At 44.4% G+C, this 18,588-nt stretch overlaps 1 protein-coding gene across 2 annotated transcripts in view; it reads left to right on the top strand.

Moving 5' to 3' along the window:
* The window catches only part of LOC124716987, a 225,313-nt gene extending 208,736 nt beyond the window's left edge, over positions 1-16,577 (top strand). For both annotated transcript variants that reach the window (XM_047243610.1, XM_047243611.1), the window contains exon 5: positions 14,278-16,577. In XM_047243610.1, the coding sequence (XP_047099566.1) occupies positions 14,278-14,561 (284 nt within the window). In that variant the 3' untranslated portion in view covers positions 14,562-16,577. The remainder of the gene's footprint in view (positions 1-14,277) is intronic.
* Positions 16,578-18,588: the final 2,011 nt, after the last annotated feature.

Below are 18,588 nucleotides of genomic sequence, written 5' to 3'. Positions count from 1 at the left end.
GAAACTTATCGTGGGAGATTCTCCCTCCCCCACCCCTTAATATAATTTATTTCCCTTTCTTCAAACTATGAAAAAAGGCTCATTTTATGAAGTTATCTGTATGACAGAAAATATTTCAGGTGAAATTCTACTCAGAGAAGGTCAGATGCATGTTTAAGCAAGGTAATTGGTTTATAAGTGCTAAAATTTGAAGGTAAAAAAAAGTGATATTTCCTTTAATACAGACTTTTATCTATACAGAACAATTCTGCTTTATATTCTTTTACTTTAAATTTATGCAATTACAATTATTGGAATGAAAATCATTTCTCATGAGAATTAAGAATTACTGTAAAACTAATCAATAATTACTTTCGTTGTGATATATTTACAATGTGTACAGCATGTAGACAACGAAAATACCACGATATCTATCAAACAAATAAATTCTAGTAAATATCTTTTTTTGCATAAAACAGTCATGCAAATCTTCTGTTAAATCACTGCGAGGCACATAATTGCAGCTTTGTCCACGACAGTTTTTGCACATTGTTGTGCTGTGTAGGTTAGCCTTCACACATCCTCACTTTCTTCCACAGCCTTGAGTGCAGCCGCATGAAATCAGTAGCAGTGCTTTCTCTGGGGCAGGTGGTCGTTTCATATGAATTGTGCAGAGGGTTGAGTTTGATTCCCAGTTTCTGGGATCCAAGTTGTTCCCCAGCCATAGCTGGACTCGTAGGTAAACTCGCTAAGAGTAGAGGTGTCCTGAATGAGAAATGGGTGACGGGCGAGAGCGTATGACAGCATTGTTTGCTTGACTCACAAGTACATTAAAACATTTAAATCGAATGGCATTTAAGTTGTCGTCATCAGGACTCTCTACTGTTTTTGTGTAGAGAGAGTATAAATTTCGCTCCTGCTTTTGCAATGTTATCAGGAGAGGAAGGAGGACCGTTGAATATCTGTGACTTGTAATGAAGTTGAGGATACCGGTTGAATAGTTGGAAAGCTTGCAGCTTTCCTTTCCCAAACAAGGCTGAAGTGCTGTCGCAACCACTTACTGTATCAAGAAACAGTACTGAATTCTTGCGTTCATGAATGAGTGAGGAGTTGCGTATTTCTTTAGAGCTGTAACACCTTGTCCTGATGCTACCTTTACCTCCCTTCACCAGGATTACGTCTGTGTCGTCTGGAGCAAGGGCGATAAGTAGCACAAGAAGATCTACGGCTTGACCCACTGTAATCACTTGCTGGTAAAATTTTGAGACATCTATTGCTTTTGCAATAGTTTCAACATCTGCATCGTCATCGGCAATCTTAGTGTTTTGCAAAAGCTGTGTAATAAAACTTTCTTATTGCTGAGGTTGCTACGAAAGGCGGACTGTGATTCAACACATAATGTCTCGTCATGAAAGAAAATTTCTCGTGAGGTCCGCTACACCGTTCGCCGTTGGCGTTCAATGGTTTCATTCTGAATATCTGTAAAATACAACAGTAACATCATCTTTATAACGTCACTGAATATAGGCTAATAAGATTTTATAAACGTCACCAAAAATTCCATTCTCGGACCACACGACATGGTGGATAAGAAACCCTCCATCTGTAACAAAGAACTTCGATTCATTACTGTCAAAATTCCTTTCAGGTACTTGATTGAAAAGACTGTACAGCGACGACCTTTTTTATTTTCCTCATCAATCCACTGCTCTCAGAGATATTAGTACACTCGATAATTCGTACGTGAAGCAATCCTTTAATTTCTCAGGTAAATGAAACGCTCACAGTATTCTCAGAAATAGCTCCATTGTATCAACTTCAGTTATATATTTTTCAAGCCTAACAGTTGACATGCACATTGTCCTGACCCTGCTTGTTCGCTTAAGCTTCAGAGAACCAAATTTTGGCGAGACAGTAATTGTTGTTCAAAGAGCTTCATCACCAACAGACAGAGCTTTGCAACAGTTTAGATTTCTGAGAAGCTACTAAACCAGGTCCCAATTAACACAATTACTCCTTATAAACTAAAGGAGTGTGTTGTTGCAACTATAGCTAAAGTGTTCTGCGAATTTCCTTGAAAAGCGGCATCAAAGTTGGTATCTTGAGGGCGGCTTCTTTTTCGAACAGAGGAAGGGCTCGACACTAATTTGGAGTAGCAATCTTCATGATAATGGGCTTCTGCAGTTACTAAACACAGAACAGTGTTGTTGTGTCCGGCAACCCTTCTACCGAAATCATAAGTGCGTTTCTCTGCTTTCTCAAGCAGCGTATGTTTCACAGTTTAAGAGTGAACTTCTAACACTCCACGGCTTTTGTGGAGTCGTTTCTTTGTTTCCGCCTCTGTAACACTTTCCAGCACATATGAAACAGTATTTTTTGAAGTAGAATGGATAAGAGGAAGAGCATCTCTCAAACTTTTATCATCTACTTGTGCAACATTCTGATTAATTAGTTTCCTGATATTACATTCCTTAATATATTCAAGTCGACATACCTTATGCACTTCACTGAGTCCTGCGTTCTGTAGAAGATTATGAGCCCCATCCTTCCGTTCCTTTCTGACGCGTTTCAGAGTTTCTAAGCCCTTCGTCATTATTGATGGCTGTTCGAAACAGATTTACCACAAATATAACAGGTATTAGGGTCCAGCATTATTGTTTTCTCAGTCCAGACGAAACAAATGAGACTAAGAAGAAGCGCTTCATAACACCACAAACTGATAAATACTATCACAAAAACAGAACTCTCTGGCACGACGTTAACTCAACTGAACTGCACACTGGGTAGGAAAAAACGGTAGCGACAATAGCGGTAGGGGAGCGCTGAGTGAATTGGAAGGGAAACTTGACCTTTCCATTGTTGACTCGTACTGGAGTACGAGTCAACAATGGAAACGTCAACAATACTGACCGCAAAAGAAATATCATAAGTAGAATATATAGGCTACGAAATATTTCCATACACTTAATTACGCTTTTCATTTAAATACTTTGCTAAGTAACAAAAACTTCAGATTATTACGTTAAAAGAATTCTGTTCCAATTCTTATATATCAAATACCATTCGTATAAATGAAAAGATGCACAAGATCTTTTCCGTGTACAATTTTGCGAGGAATATATTTATTAACAAGAGCTCTGTTCGAAAAATTACCGTTTTGCGTGTAAATTTAAAATATGGTACAAACTGACTTTTGGAGTTGATAAAAGGGGGACGCGCCCTCCCTGCGAAGGGGTACTTTCCTGTTTCTTATTACTGCACCCAATATGAGTATTTTTCTGAAGTTTCAAGACTCTGTAAATTTTTCCCCCATTTGCTGATTTTCTCACGAATTTGTCTGGGGTACTAAGAAGACACGATAGCACAAAATCCATCTCTATAATGGAAGTGAGCTCGGCCAGAATATACACTACTGCCCATTAAAATTGCTACATCAAGAAGAAATGCACATGATAAACAGGTATTCATTTGACAAATATATTATATATAGAACTGACATGTGATTACATTTTCGCGCAATTTGGATGCATAGATCCCGAGAAATCAGAACCCAGAACAACTACCTCTAGCCGTAATAACGGCCTTGATACGCCTGGGCATTGAGTCAAACAGAGCTTGGATGTCGTGTACAGGTACAGCTGCCCATGCAGCTTCAACACGATACCACAGTTCATCAAGAGTAGTGACTGGCGTATTGTGGCGAGCCAGTTGCACGCCCACCATTGACCAGACGTTTTCAATTGGTGATAGATCTGGAGAATGTGCTGGCCAGGGCAGCAGTCGAACATTTTCTGTATCCAGAAAGGCCAGTACAGGACCTGCAACATGCGGTCGTGCATTATCCTGCAGAAATGTAGGGTTTCGCAGGCATCGAATCAAGGGTAGAGCCACGGGTAGTAACACATCTGAAATGTAACGTCCACTGTTCAAAGTGAGGTCAATGCGAACAAGCGGTGACCGAGACGTGTAACCAATGGCACCCGATACCATCACGCCGGGTGATACGCAAGTATGGCGATGACGAATACACGCTTCCAACGTGCATTCACCGCGATGTCGCCTAATACGGATGCGACTATCATGATGCTGTAAACAGAACCTGGACTCATCCGAAAAAAATGACGTTTTGCCATTCGTGCACCCAGGTTCGTCGTTGAGTACACCATCGCTATCGCTCCTGTCTGTGATGCAGCGTCAAGGGTAACCGCAGCCACGGTCTCCGAGCTGATAGTCCATGCTGCTGCAAACGACGTCGAACTGTTCGTGCAGATGGTTGTTTTCTTGCAAACGTCCCCATCTGTTGACTCAGGGATCGAGACGTGGCTACACGATCCGTTACAGCCATGAGGATGAGATGCCTGTCATCTCGACTGCTAGCGATACGAAGCCGTTGGAATCCAGCACGGCGTTCCGTAATACCCTCCTGAACCCACCGACTCCATATTCTGCTAACAGTCATTGGATCTCGACCAACGCGAGCAGCAATGTCGCGATACGACAAACCGCAATTGCGATAGGCTACAATCCGACCTTTATCAAAGTCGGAAACGTGATGGTACGCATTTCTCCTCCTTACACGAGGCATCACAACAACGTTTCACCAGGCAACGCCGGTCAACCGCTGTTAGTGTATGAGAAATCGGTTGGAAACTTTCCTCATGTCAGCATGTTGTAGGTGTCGCCACCGGTGCCAACCTTGTGTGAATGCTCTGAAATGCTAGTCATTTGCATATCTACATCTACATCTATACTCCGCGAGCCACCTTACGGTGTGTGGCGGAGGGTACTTATTGTACCACTATCTGATCCCCCCTTCCCTGTTCCATTCACGAATTGTGCGTGGGAAGAACGACTGCTTGTAAGTCTCCGTATTTGCTCTAATTTCTCGGATCTTTTCGTTGTGATCATTACGCGAGATATATGTGGGCGGTAGTAATATGTTGCCCATCTCTTCCCGGAATGTGCTCTCTCGTAATTTCGATAATAAACCTCTCCGTATTGCGTAACGCCTTTCTTGAAGTGTCCGCCACTGGAGCTTGTTCAGCATCTCCGTAACGCTCTCGCGCTGACTAAATGTCCCCATGACGAATCGCGCTGCTTTTCGCTGGATCATGTCTATCTCTTCTATTAATCCAACCTGGTAAGGGTCCCATACTGATGAGCAATACTCAAGAATCGGACGAACAAGCGTTTTGTAAGCTACTTCTTTCGTCGATGAGTCACATTTTCTTAGAATTCTTCCTATGAATCTCAACCTGGCGCCTGCTTTTCCCACTATTTGTTTTATGTGATCATTCCACTTCAGATCGCTCCGGATAGTAACTCCTAAGTATTTTACGGTCGTTACCGCTTCCAATGATTTACCACCTATGGCATAATCGTACTGGAATGGATTTCTGCCCCTATGTATGCGCATTATATTACATTTATCTACGTTTAGGGAAAGCTGCCAGCTGTCGCACCATGCATTAATCCTCTGCAGGTCCTCCTGGAGTACGTACGAGTCTTCTGATGTTGCTACTTTCTTGTAGACAACCGTGTCATCTGCAAATAGCCTCACGGAGCTACCGATGTTGTCAACTAAGTCATTTATGTATATTGTAAACAATAAAGGTCCTATCACGCTTCCCTGCGGTACTCCCGAAATTACCTCTACATCTGCAGATTTTGAACCGTTAAGAATGACATGTTGTGTTCTTTCTTCTAGGAAATCCTGAATCCAATCACAAACCTGGTCCGATATTCCGTAAGCTCGTATTTTTTTCACTAAACGTAAGTGCGGAACCGTATCAAATGCCTTCCTGAAGTCCAGGAATACGGCATCAATCTGCTCGCCAGTGTCTACGGCACTGTGAATTTCTTGGGCAAATAGGGCGAGCTGAGTTTCACATGATCTCTGTTTGCGGAATCCATGTTGGTTATGATGAAGGAGATTTGTATTATCTAAGAACGTCATAATACGAGAACACAAAACATGTTCCATTATTCTACAACAGATTGACGTAAGCGAAATAGGCCTATAATTATTCGCGTCTGATTTATGACCCTTCTTGAAAATGGGAACGACCTGCGCTTTCTTCCAGTCGCTAGGTACTTTACGTTCTTCCAGCGATCTACGATAAATTGCTGATAGAAAGGGGGCAAGTTCTTTAGCATAATCACTGTAGAATCTTAAGGGTATCTCGTCTGGTCCGGATGCTTTTCCGCTACTAAGTGATAGCAGTTGTTTTTCAATTCCGATATCGTTTATTTCAATATTTTCCATTTTGGCGTCCGTGCGACGGCTGAAGTCAGGGACCGTGTTACGATTTTCCGCAGTGAAACAGTTTCGGAACACTGAATTCAGTATTTCTGCCTTTCTTCGGTCGTCCTCTGTTTCGGTGCCATCGTGGTCAACGAGTGACTGAATAGGGGATTTAGATCCGCTTACCGATTTTACATATGACCAAAACTTTTTAGGGTTCTTGTTTAGATTGTTTGCCAATGTTTTATGTTCGAATTCGTTGAATGCTTCTCTCATTGCTCTCTTTACGCTCTTTTTCGCTTCGTTCAGCTTTTCCTTATCAGCTATGATTCGACTACTCTTAAACCTATGATGAAGCTTTCTTTGTTTCCGTAGTACCTTTCGTACATGATTGTTATACCACGGTGGATCTTTCCCATCGCTTTGGACCTTAGTCGGTACGAACTTATCTAAGGCGTACTGGACGATGTTTCTGAATTTTTTCCATTTTTGTTCCACATCCTCTTCCTCAGAAATGAACGTTTGATGATGGTCACTCAGATATTCTGCGATTTGTGCCCTATCACTCTTGTTAAGCAAATATATTTTCCTTCCTTTCTTGGCATTTCTTATTACACTTGTAGTCATTGATGCAACCACTGACTTATGATCACTGATACCCTCTTCTACATTCACGGAGTCGAAAAGTTCCGGTCTATTTGTTGCTATGAGGTCTAAAACGTTAGCTTCACGAGTTGGTTCTCTAACTATCTGCTCGAAGTAATTCTCGGACAAGGCAGTCAGGATAATGTCACAAGAGTCTCTGTCCCTGGCTCCAGTTCTGATTGTGTGACTATCCCATTCTATACCTGGTAGATTGAAGTCTCCCCCTATTACAATAGTATGATCACGAAACTTCTTCACGACGTTCTGCAGGTTCTCTCTGAGGCGCTCAACTACTACGGTTGCTGATGCAGGTGGTCTATAGAAGCATCCGACTATCATATCTGACCCACCTTTGATACTTAACTTAACCCAGATTATTTCACATTCGCATTCGCTAATAACTTCACTGGATATTATTGAATTCTTTACTGCTATAAATACTCCTCCACCATTGGCGTTTATCCTATCCTTGCGGTATATATTCCATTCTGTGTCTAGGATTTCGTTACTGTTCACTTCCGGTTTTAACCAACTTTCCGTTCCTAATACTATATGCGCACTATTTCCTTCAATAAGAGATACTAATTCAGGAACCTTGCCCTGGATACTCCTGCAGTTTACCAATATTACGTTAACTTTTCCTGTTTTTGGTCTCTGAGGACGGACGTTCTTTATCAACGATGATAATGTCCTCTCTGGTAAGCCGTCAGGTATTTTATCGTTTCGCCCAAGGGGGGGTCCCTCTAACCTAAAAAACCCCCGTGTGCACGCCACACGTACTCTGCTACCCTAGTAGCTGCTTCCGGTGTGTAGTGCACGCCTGACCTGTCTAGGGGGACCCTACAGTTCTCCACCCAATAACGGAGGTCGATGAATTTGCAACCATTATAGTCGCAGAGTCGTCTGAGCCTCTGGTTTAGACCCTCCACACGGCTCCAGACCAGAGGACCGCGATCGACTCTGGGCACTATGCTGCAGATATTAAGCTCAGCTTGCACTCCGCGTGCGATGCTGGTTGTCTTCACCAAATCAGCCAGCCGCCGGAAGGAACCAAGGATGGCCTCAGAACCCAAGCGGCAGGCGTCATTCGTTCCGACATGTGCTACTATCTGCAGCCGGTCACACCCAGTGCGTTCAATAGCTGCCGGAAGGGCCTCCTCCACATTACGGACGAGACCCCCCGGCAAGCACACCGAGTGCACACTGGCATTCTTCCCCGTCCTACCCGCTATTTTCCTGAGGGGCTCCATAACCCGCCTAACGTTGGAGCTCCCTATAACTAATAGGCCCGCCCTCTGTGACTGTCGGGACCTTGCCGGAGAATCGGCCACTGGCCCAACAGGCGAGGCATCCTGTGGTGGCTCGGAAACGATGTCATCACCACTAGGAAGCACCCCGTACCTGTTGGAAAGGGGTAAGGCAGCTGGCACTCGGCCAGATCCCACCTTCGCCTTTCGGCCAGGCACGCGCGAGCCCACCACTGTCCGCCATTCACCCTGGAGTGATGGCTGACCGGTAAGATGCTCACTGCCGGAAGACGCAGCGACATCAGGGGTTCCATGCGATTCCAAGGCCACCGAAGTAGGCATAGGTCTCACCACAGTTGCCCCAACGCCACTACGAGCCGACGCCTGCGCCTCGAGCTCGATGAGCCTAACAGACAAAGCCTCCACCTGCCCCCGAAGAGTGGCCAATTCTCCTTGCGTCCGCTCACAACAACCACAGTCCCTACACATGACTATGTTTACCCTACTCTATACGGTGACAAATTCCCAAGATAATCTTCTGATGAGCTACTCTGATAATCAAGAAACACTCACTGAAATACGAGACGCGAAAACTACGTTAGGTTTTCCCAGAAAAACTATTTAAAAGCTAAGCGCAGCAAATAAGTACAAAAACGCTTTATACAAACAGTACTCGCTGCTGCTGGTGCTCTCGCTCTGGCTGTCACAAGACAACTGCTGATTCAAGTGACTAGTGGCTAACGGCCGCGAAACAAACAAAAGACGGTTTTAGGGCGCTTTCTGTTCTAAACGATCAAGAAAACACTAAGAAATCTAACACGAAAACTACGTAAAGTTTTATCAAGAACTGTTAGTTACTATGCAGAGCAGATAAACACAAATAGAATCCCTTCCTTAGTGGAAGGTCGTAAACAAAATGCAAAATAAACGCTTTATACAAACAGTACTCGCTGCTGCTGGTGCTCTCGCTCTGGCTGTCACAAGACAACATATCACAGCATCTTCTTCCTGTCGGTTAAATTTCGTGTCTGTAGCACGTTATCTTGGTGGTGCAGCAATTTTAATGACCCATTTGCTGTATTAACTTGCGATGTTAGCAGGCGCCGCCGTAGACCCTTGTTTCTGCGCATGCACAGCTGCAGCATACTCAAAAATTTAGAACGTCTTTCTCTGCCTCGTGATGACTGGGTGTTGTGTGATGTCCTTAGGTTAGTTAGGTTTAAGTAGTTCTAAGTTCTAGGGGACTGATGACCACAGATGTTAAGTCCCATAGTGCTCAGAGACATTTGTACCATTTTTAGAACGCCACACGCAGCGCAATCTATAGATCATTGACGCCATACGGGATAGGTGGAGGAGGAGCAGGCCTGGGGGGGGGGGGGGGGAGGGGAGGGAGAAGGAGATTAGTGTTTAATGTACGGTCGACCGTCGACAATGAGATCATTAGAGACGGAGAACAAGCTCGAATTAGGGGAGGACGGAGAACGAAAGCAGCCGTGCCCTCTGGAAGGAACCATTCCGGCATTTGCCTTAAGCGATTGACGCAAACCAAGGGAAACGTACGTAAATCAGGATGGCCAGTCGTGGGTTTGTACCATCGTCCTCTCGAATGCGAGTTTAGTGTGCTAACCACGGCAGTACCCCGTTCGGTGACGTCATAGACACACTCGGGTCGTGATATGTTGCTTATTTACATACAAACAAAAAGACGTACTCTCTTCAAGTAGTTGATTTTGATCAGAAGATGAACTGACTGTGGTCGCGGAAGCCTGCGCAATTATATTTTGTTTGAATCTTCAAGTATTGCACATAAAACCTCCCGGAAGTCGACTTACATCCTCACTCATTTTACTTACAAACTGCCAACATTAAAGCACATAACCAAGTCTTTATTAACAACTACTTAGCTGAATATTTAGGGCTGTGGGATGGCTTTGTCGAGGGGAGAATGAAATTTTCGTTATTCTCTCACAGCGTATTTCACATTTATTTATCATTTCTTTCATATCACATAGTGACTTCAGTGACAAGTTGCTGAAATACTCAGCACGCACATTTTTCTAGGCTAGAACATAGCATCTCATCTCCGCTTACAGTTCTCCTAGTTATACAGGTTGCTTCAGATGTGGTGGTCAGTATCCAGGGATATGACAGGAAGAATCATTCTAAACAAAAACGTGAAGTAAACACGGTCTCTAAAACGCATATCTTAGGAGCTATGAGCAATTCTTGATTTTCGATATTGTGAAACAAGTCTCTTCTAATGCAACCTCTTTGCTTTCCATATTTTGGGAAGTGGTGGTATGAACGAAAACAATAAAAAATGTCCAATAAACATGTGCCCTAAAATACATACCTTAAGAGCCGTGAGCACTTATTCATCTTCGCTACTTTGAAACACAACTCTTCTAATGAACAAGTGCTCATAACTTTTAAGGTATGCATTTTAGAGCACACGTTACTGGATATTTTTTCCTTATTTTGGTCCATACCACGAATTCCCAAAATATGAAAACCAAAGATCTGATGTAGAGTTATTTGTTTCACAATATCGAAGATCTAGGACTGCCCACAGCTCTAAAGGTTTACGTTTTAGAGCCCATGTTTACTTGCCTTTTTGTTTCGAATGATCATTCCTTTCATATTCTTACAGTGTGTACAGGACTTAAAAGGGACAGACTTTCCACATCGGGAGCCGTTTTTTCACTCGTTTCTTCACCAGACAACCACGATTCAGGGATATATATCCATCCTACTCACAGATGAGGTCATCTTTACGTAGAGTGGTATCTTCAGCTTTCACAACAGTCATCTGTTGGATGGTGTGCAGAACCCTCATGGTGTGGTGACAGGGAATCATTAGCATCGGCGCAACCGGAAACTGTGGGCCAGGATAATTGGTGACCATATTTTGGAACCAGTCTTCCTTCCTCGTCACCTAACAGGCCGAAACTACTGCCTCCCCTCTTGGAAGAAGTGTTGATGATTCGAATGGTTATGTAGCCGTTACGTGACGGTGCTCCAGTCCACTTCGCCGTTAACGTCCGCAGACGTCTGAATCGTGTCTTCCCGGGTTGGTGGATCAGACGAGGATACTCAGTTGCATAGCGTACTCGTTCACCAGATGTCAACCCGTGCTATTTCTGGTTATGGGACCATCAAAAATGGTTCAAATAGCTCTAATCACTATGGGACTTAAGATCTGAGGTCATCAGTCCCCTAGACTTAGAACTACTTAAATCTAACTAACTTAAGGACATCACACAAATCCATGCCCGAGGCAAGATTCGAACCTGCGACCGTAGCATCAGTCTAGAACCGCTTGGCCACAGTGGCCGGCTATGGGGCCATCTCAAAAGTATCGTGCATGCAAAGCCCATTCCAGATTTGGAGACCATGGAGCAGCGTATTCGTGCAGTCTTTGACCTGTTTGGATGTGGCATGGCCGATGTGAACGTGTGAGACAGAACATGCTACAGTGCTTACACGCATGCGTTTGGGCACATGGAATGTATTTTCAACACATACTGTAACTGTGGGTGCATGGTATAAAGCGTATTAGACCGCAGTCTCTGTAACAATGAACAATTGAATAAATGGCTTCCATCATGGAAACCATGCATTTCCGGACATAAGTTCATGTGGCCTTTTTCGTCCAATATCCTCTCATCGATCAATCCCTAGAGTTTCTACGTGTTGGAAAAAATCAGCCTGTATATAATATTTTATCTGCTGTGGCCTTCTCCACCAGACATCACGGCGCCAAGAGTATCAGCAACCAAACTGGCAGCCTGCAGCCGTGTGTTGCCCACTTCGCAGGCACACCAAAGCACTACACAACCAACAGGCGGTATTGATGAACGGCTACAACAACAACAACAATACAGCAAAGACACCAGCGGCCACCAGGTGCCACCACCGGCCCACATAAACATAAGGAAGAGGTCGCTGCAGATCCCATACTCGTCGCCACTGATACGTCTGCGTAAGCTGAAGAAACTAACGATCCAAGTCCGAAAACAATTTATTGGACTGTTCTATTAACCAAAACAAATTCTCCAAGTATAACACCAACACAAAACAGTGATCCGTCTTCGAATCACAACTACTTACAAGAATAATATAGAAAACAACGGAAATAATTTCCTACTAGTCTCCGCCAGAGACTTGTCCGATATACCGAGCCTAATCCAGAGATCAGCGAGAATATCAAAGCCGGGCTGCCGGGGCGGCAGCTGTCCACGTCTGATGGCGGTCGATGAACTGCCAATGTGCGTTTTTTTTTTTTTACTTTATTGCTATTTTAACACCTGAACAATCAGGTAGGCTGTCAGCGGCATGCTACGCCGCTCTTCAGCCATAGAGTTGACAATCACAGTACAAGAATGGAGAATGAAAATGAACATAGAGACGGGCAAAAAATAGTGGTCACAGTCACACAAAAAACATGGAGCCGTTCACACTCGACGAGAAAGACGCTGAAAACACGTAGACACGGCGCACATAAAACTGATGAATCCGATGGCACAAGTGAACGGAGAAGTGTGACGGCGGACACTAAAAAACACTAAACGACGTCACACACACGAGACACAGACGGCGATGATCTCCAGCGCGCGAAAGTCCACGTAGCGTGTGCGAGTCTGGGGTCCTGCCAAGAGGGGAAGAAGGGTGAGGGCGGGTGGAGAGGGTGGAGAGGGGAGAACAGAGGCGCCAATGGCTGAGGAGAGGGAAGGAGAAGTAGAAGGACAGGGGAGGGGAGGCCCGAGGGGAAGTGGGGAGAAGGGGGGGGGAGGGATGGAGGGCGCCCAAAGGAACAGATACAGGAAGAGGGAGGGAGGATCAAAGTTGGTAGGAGGGGTAGATGGAGGGGAGGAGGACATCATCAGGGAGGGGGGGCTGGCGGAAGCCACCTTGGGAGAGGGTAAGGAGGGTGGAGAGATGGAGACTGGGTGGGACATGGGAATACAGGCGCGGCAGCAGGCGGGGGTGGGAGAGGACCGGGGAGACGAGCGGGTGAGGAGGATCGAGTTTACGGGAGGTGTACAGGATCTGCATCCTTTCAAGGAAAAGGAGGAGGTGGGGGAAGGGGAGGAGATCGTCCAGGATCCGCGTAGGGGAGGGGAGACGGATGCGATAGGCGAGGCGGAGAGCATGGCGTTCAAGGATTTGGAGGGATTTATAAAAGGTAGGGGGGGCGGAGATCCAAGCCGGATGGGCATAACAAAGGATAGGGCGGATGAGGGATTTATAGGTGTGGAGGATGGTGGAGGGGTCCAGACCCCACGTACGGCCGGAGAGGAGCTTGAGGAGACTGAGTCGGGAGCGTGCCTTGGCTTGGATTGTCCGGAGGTGGGGAGTCCAGGAGAGGCGGCGGTCGAGGGTGACGCCAAGGTACTTAAGGGTGGGAGTGAGGGCGATAGGACGGCCATAGATGGTGAGATAGAAATCAAGGAGGCGGAAGGAAGGGGTGGTTTTGCCTACAATGATCGCCTGGGTTTTGGAGGGATTCCGATGTGCGGCCGAGCGCCGGCCTTTATAGCGCTTCAGCGGTGAGTACCTCGGAACTATTTTCCATCACATGGTTTGACATGTGGAAATAGTTCCGGGATCTCCAGCGACCTCTTCCTTATGTTTATGTGGGCTGGTAGTGGCCCCTTGTGGCCGCTGGTGTCTTTGGTGTGTTCTTGTTGTTGTTGTGGCCGTTCATCAATATTGCCCATCGGTTGTGTAGTGCTTCGGTGTGCCTGCGAAGCGGGCAACCCGCGGCTGCAGGCTGTCACTTTGGTTGCTGATACTCTAGGCACTGTGATGTCTGGTGGAGAAGGCCAAAGCATTATCAAATTAAGGTGGTTTATTTTTGAAGTTAAAATGGTCTGAACTGTTACGCCACGTCATGACCATCGACGTTTCGATCCCTCTGCTGAGATCCTCTTCAGGAAGTTAGGTGTTCACTGTTGATTTATTTTTAGCTGCTTTTTGATAAGAATTGCCTCCCGTATTCCTGGTTTTCTGTTGAGTCGATTTATGAAATATTAAACTGCGATTTTGAATTGCAACTGAAAATCGCAGTTGACGAAAAGTTGCATTCACAGAAATCACCAATACCGGGAAGTCAAAGTTTAGCCTGCGCTGGCAGTGTGTTCTGTGTGCCTGTGGCAGGCATCGCGTCGCGGATGATGCGCTGCAGCCTGGAGCTGGCGGCGCAGCGCGGACTGCGGGCGGCCAAGGGCGACTGCACCGGCGTGGCTTCGGCGCGCGCCGCCGTCCGCGCCGGCATGAGCGTCGTCTTCCGGCTGCCGTACGCCAGCTACGCGCCCGCCGGCCGCGTCGTCTTTCACGCGACCGGCGAGGCCAACCCGGAGCTGACCGTGGTCGCCGCGCGTCTCCAGCCCGCGCCGCCCCACGTGCTGCCGGCCGAGCTGCCGCAGGCGCCTCGGCAGTGAGCTGGCTGGGCACTGCCAGCCCGCAGCGCTGACCCAACGGACGCTTCTTCATTTACGGTCGCTGGCGCTAATCCTTTGTTGTCAAGGCTACAGTTCGATTAAAATAATCGATTATGCTCGAACCAATTATTGATGTAATACTTTCCTGGAACAGCCAAATAGCGCTGGCAGACTATTTTGCAGTTGAATATTCATTAAGGAACAGTTATGGGTTTCACTGGCGCCAGTCCATCACTGGCGCCAGTCCATCATTGGCGCCAGTACGTTGGCGCCAGTACATGATTGGCAACAGTATGTCATTGGCGCCAGTCGTCCACTAACGCTAGCCCATCTCTACACGAGTCCTCCACTGGCTCGTCCGTCATGGGCGATATTCACTGGCACTAGTTCTTCACTGGCGCCAGCTGCCCGCAGGCGCTATTCCTACTTTGGTGGCAACCCTCCACTGGCACCAGTCCATCTCTGGCGTCAGCCCAACACGGGCATTCCTACTGCTACCAGTGTTCTTGCTCTAATCTGTGACACATTTCTCTGCTCTGTCACTGTATTCATATGTGTTCTTCTGGAGCCAATCATCTTGGGACCAAATAATCTTTATATCTTAATCACTTATCGCAAAGAAGCGCTGATAACAGAGTTCCCAATGGTGCCACTTATTTATGGCCTAGTGTCACCATTTATTAGCAGTGGGTCAGTTATTAGCATCTTTTCTGCACCTGCTAGACAGTAGGTTCAACTTTTTAACTGAAATAATCAGCAAGCAGTTGCAGAAAATAAACTTTATTCCTTAACTGGTTTCAGGCACTTAGTGTCCTTCTTCAGAACGTTGTAACTATCGCATTATTTGCAACTGATGCTATAGTTACAACCTTTTGCAGAAGGGCGCCAAGTGCCCGAAGCCGGTCAAGGGAATAAAATTTCTTTTGTGCAACTTATTGCTGAATATTTCAATTAATACAACTACCGATGCAGAAAATGGACAAAACACTGACATTCAGTTATGCATGAATCTGGCGCCATTGTGACAGTGTTAAAGTGACATTAAATTTACATGTTCGACGCTTTCTATTTTGGCCTACAAATTTCTGAACCAATATAATATTGCCAAGGTACTAGTGCTGACTGAGCTATTGTCACTACTTTTTTCTGGACCAATAAGAATGCATCACAATATTCAGCTGCCACACACGTCTAATTGTAGTACCAGCGTCTGTCACCTGCTTATCTGTATATTTCTTTCGACAATGATCGCTTTTTCATTAACGATTGTTATTTCATGGACCATGTTTACTAGCTCCAATCAGACTGTGCTTGAAACAACAGTTTGTTGGCGGTAACCAAGTGAGTGAAACTTTTTGGGTCGGTTAGAAATTGCTACCACAGTATTCAGCAACCACATATATAATTCTGGTTCCAGTCACTCGGTGGCGATGAATTCATATGTCAATATTTCGCAAATGCCAGTAGCTCAGTAAATACGTAGTACTGAACTCATTAAACTGACGCCAATAATCCTGCAATTTTGCTCACTCCAATTTCAATGTCACTGCGTAGGTAGCTCCACAAACGCTTCACAGACTTGTGGCAGCAGTCTACTAGAGCCAGGGCCTAATTTAACTATCACAAATAACACTATCAAAATTCACGATTTCCACGTTCATCATGAATCGGTGCTACTCTATTGATGGGCAGTTATTTTTATGTATATCAGTTGGATGCCAAATCAATCTACGTTCGTTGATACTACACTGTAAAATCCCTGCATCATCACCTCGCTCAATCTGCATGCTATAGAAACGCTGGAACGCTTCTTGATCATGATAAACATTGTTGAGTTATGAAGAACTACCGAATTTATTATCTTGTGGATATATGTCAAAGTATATATGTTACTGTGATATCTGCTGTAAATTACTCAATGTGACCAATTCTGCATGAAAGCTATAAGAGAAGAATTATTCAGTATCAATTACATGTATGAAGTAAAATACACAATAAAGTTTAAGTATACGTTTATTGTCTTTGTTCTGAAACCTTTTCTACAGCTGTAGCTGGAACCTGAAGCTATCTTCAAATGTACATGAGTTAGATATAGATTTCTGCAGTCATGACACCAATATCTGAAACATTTAATGTATGTTATTGACTGACAGTATCTTCAGGTAAACATATGACATACTTAAGCTTCTGTTTCCTATTTATATTGACAGTACACAAATCAATATATCGTATCATAATAAGTACATAATTTATGAGGATTTCAGTATATTATGTACTACTTCGTCTCAATTTCCCTACGATCATTATTCCGTATAGCTGGACAGCACAGCTTAAAATAATCAGTATTTTTTTCCAAAACACATTGATTTATAACATATTCGGTGCTAGAGGGTTTGCATATTTGTGGAGTGGGTGGCTATAACATACCATTTTATTTATTGTAACCCTTTTATCCCAGAGAGCGACAGCACATATAATGAAATACTGGTTGGAGCACAAAAAACCGGTTTTGGGTACAAATTGCGCATGAATTGTTGCCCATCACAAACAGATACAACAATAAATACATAAACATGTAGTAATTAGATAATAAAGAAATGACATATATGCAAATGGAAGCAACAGCTTCGAAACAATAGATGACAAGTAGCGGACGACAATAAATAGTCTAATACACGGGGCTGGGTTTTCGTTCGTCACCTGTACTAATTAAAAATCATGATTGATTCTGCTTGACTAAAAGGGAAACAGATAAAATGGTAGGCGTAGAAATTAAATTCCGAGAACAAGAAATTGAGCACTTGCCCGCGAAAGGCAAAGGTCCCGTGTTCGTGTCTCGGTCCGGCACATAGTTTTAATCTGCCAGGAAGTTTCATATCAGCGCACACTCCGCTGTAGAGTGAAAATTTCATTCTGGAAACATCCCCCAGGCTGTGGCTAAGCCATGTCTCCGCAAAATCCTTTCTTCCAGGAGTGCTAGTTCTGCAGATTTCGCAGGAGAGCTTCTGTGAAGTTTGGAAGGTAGGAGACGAGGTACTGGCGGAATTAAAGCTGTGAAGACAGGGCATGAGTCGTGCTTGGGTAGCTCAGTCGGTAGAGCACTTGCCCGCGAAAGACATAGGTCCCGAGTTCGAGTCTCGGTGCGGCGCACAGTTTTAATCTGCCAGAAAGTTTCAACAAGAAATCGTTTGCCCTGATCAGTCCATACAGAACTGAAATCATTAGCAACGGAAGGTAGAATTGAGCACTATATTACCTGATACAAAAAAATACAGGACAACACAAAATTCAAAAAATTTGTACTAACTGGTAGTGGACACGAAAAGTGAAAGAAAATACCGTATGTCCCAAACCTGTACGATCAGAGTTATAAAGAATGGAAAAGATCCTAAAATTATTACCCGTAGGTCAACGTGAGCATTACAGACCAGCAAAAAAGCTCAGAGACATGTTTGAAATCCAATATGTTGAAGATGTACGATTAACACAATTCCTTCTTTATGTATCACATCAGACGTCTTAAAAATTGTGCTTAAAACTTTACAAAATGCTTTAAAGTTGCAATACTGCGTTTCATATGAGCTATAAGATCATTATAAAGTACTAAAAATGAATGAAACATAGATTCTGTTGCACTGTTTTCCTGTAAGAGGTAGAATCTAGTGTAGAAAAATGAAAATCACACTAACTTGAGATTTATTGTAACATATAAAATTCAAATAAAAAACACAAAATTTAATACTTTGGTCCACTTACTTGAATGGTACTGTTCCCGTTTCTACGAAAAACGTCTTGTGCCACATGTTCTCTCAATTTCTTTATTGCCTCGGTGAAAGATTTCACCCTGTTCTTCACATACTGCCCTGATGTTTTCAGAAAACTTGCAATTTTTTTTTTAGTACGTGTTCCATAGATCATGAAATAGACACTTCGTAATGATGTGGAACGTGTCAGGTTACTAAAAGGTATCTATACAGGGTATTACATTACAAAAAATATTACATGCCACTTAATTTTTTTTAGGTGA

Source organism: Schistocerca piceifrons, chromosome 9 (genome assembly GCF_021461385.2).
Source record: "Schistocerca piceifrons isolate TAMUIC-IGC-003096 chromosome 9, iqSchPice1.1, whole genome shotgun sequence".
Taxonomy (NCBI): domain Eukaryota; kingdom Metazoa; phylum Arthropoda; class Insecta; order Orthoptera; family Acrididae; genus Schistocerca; species Schistocerca piceifrons.
This window is presented reverse-complemented; position numbering and strand designations above follow the sequence as displayed.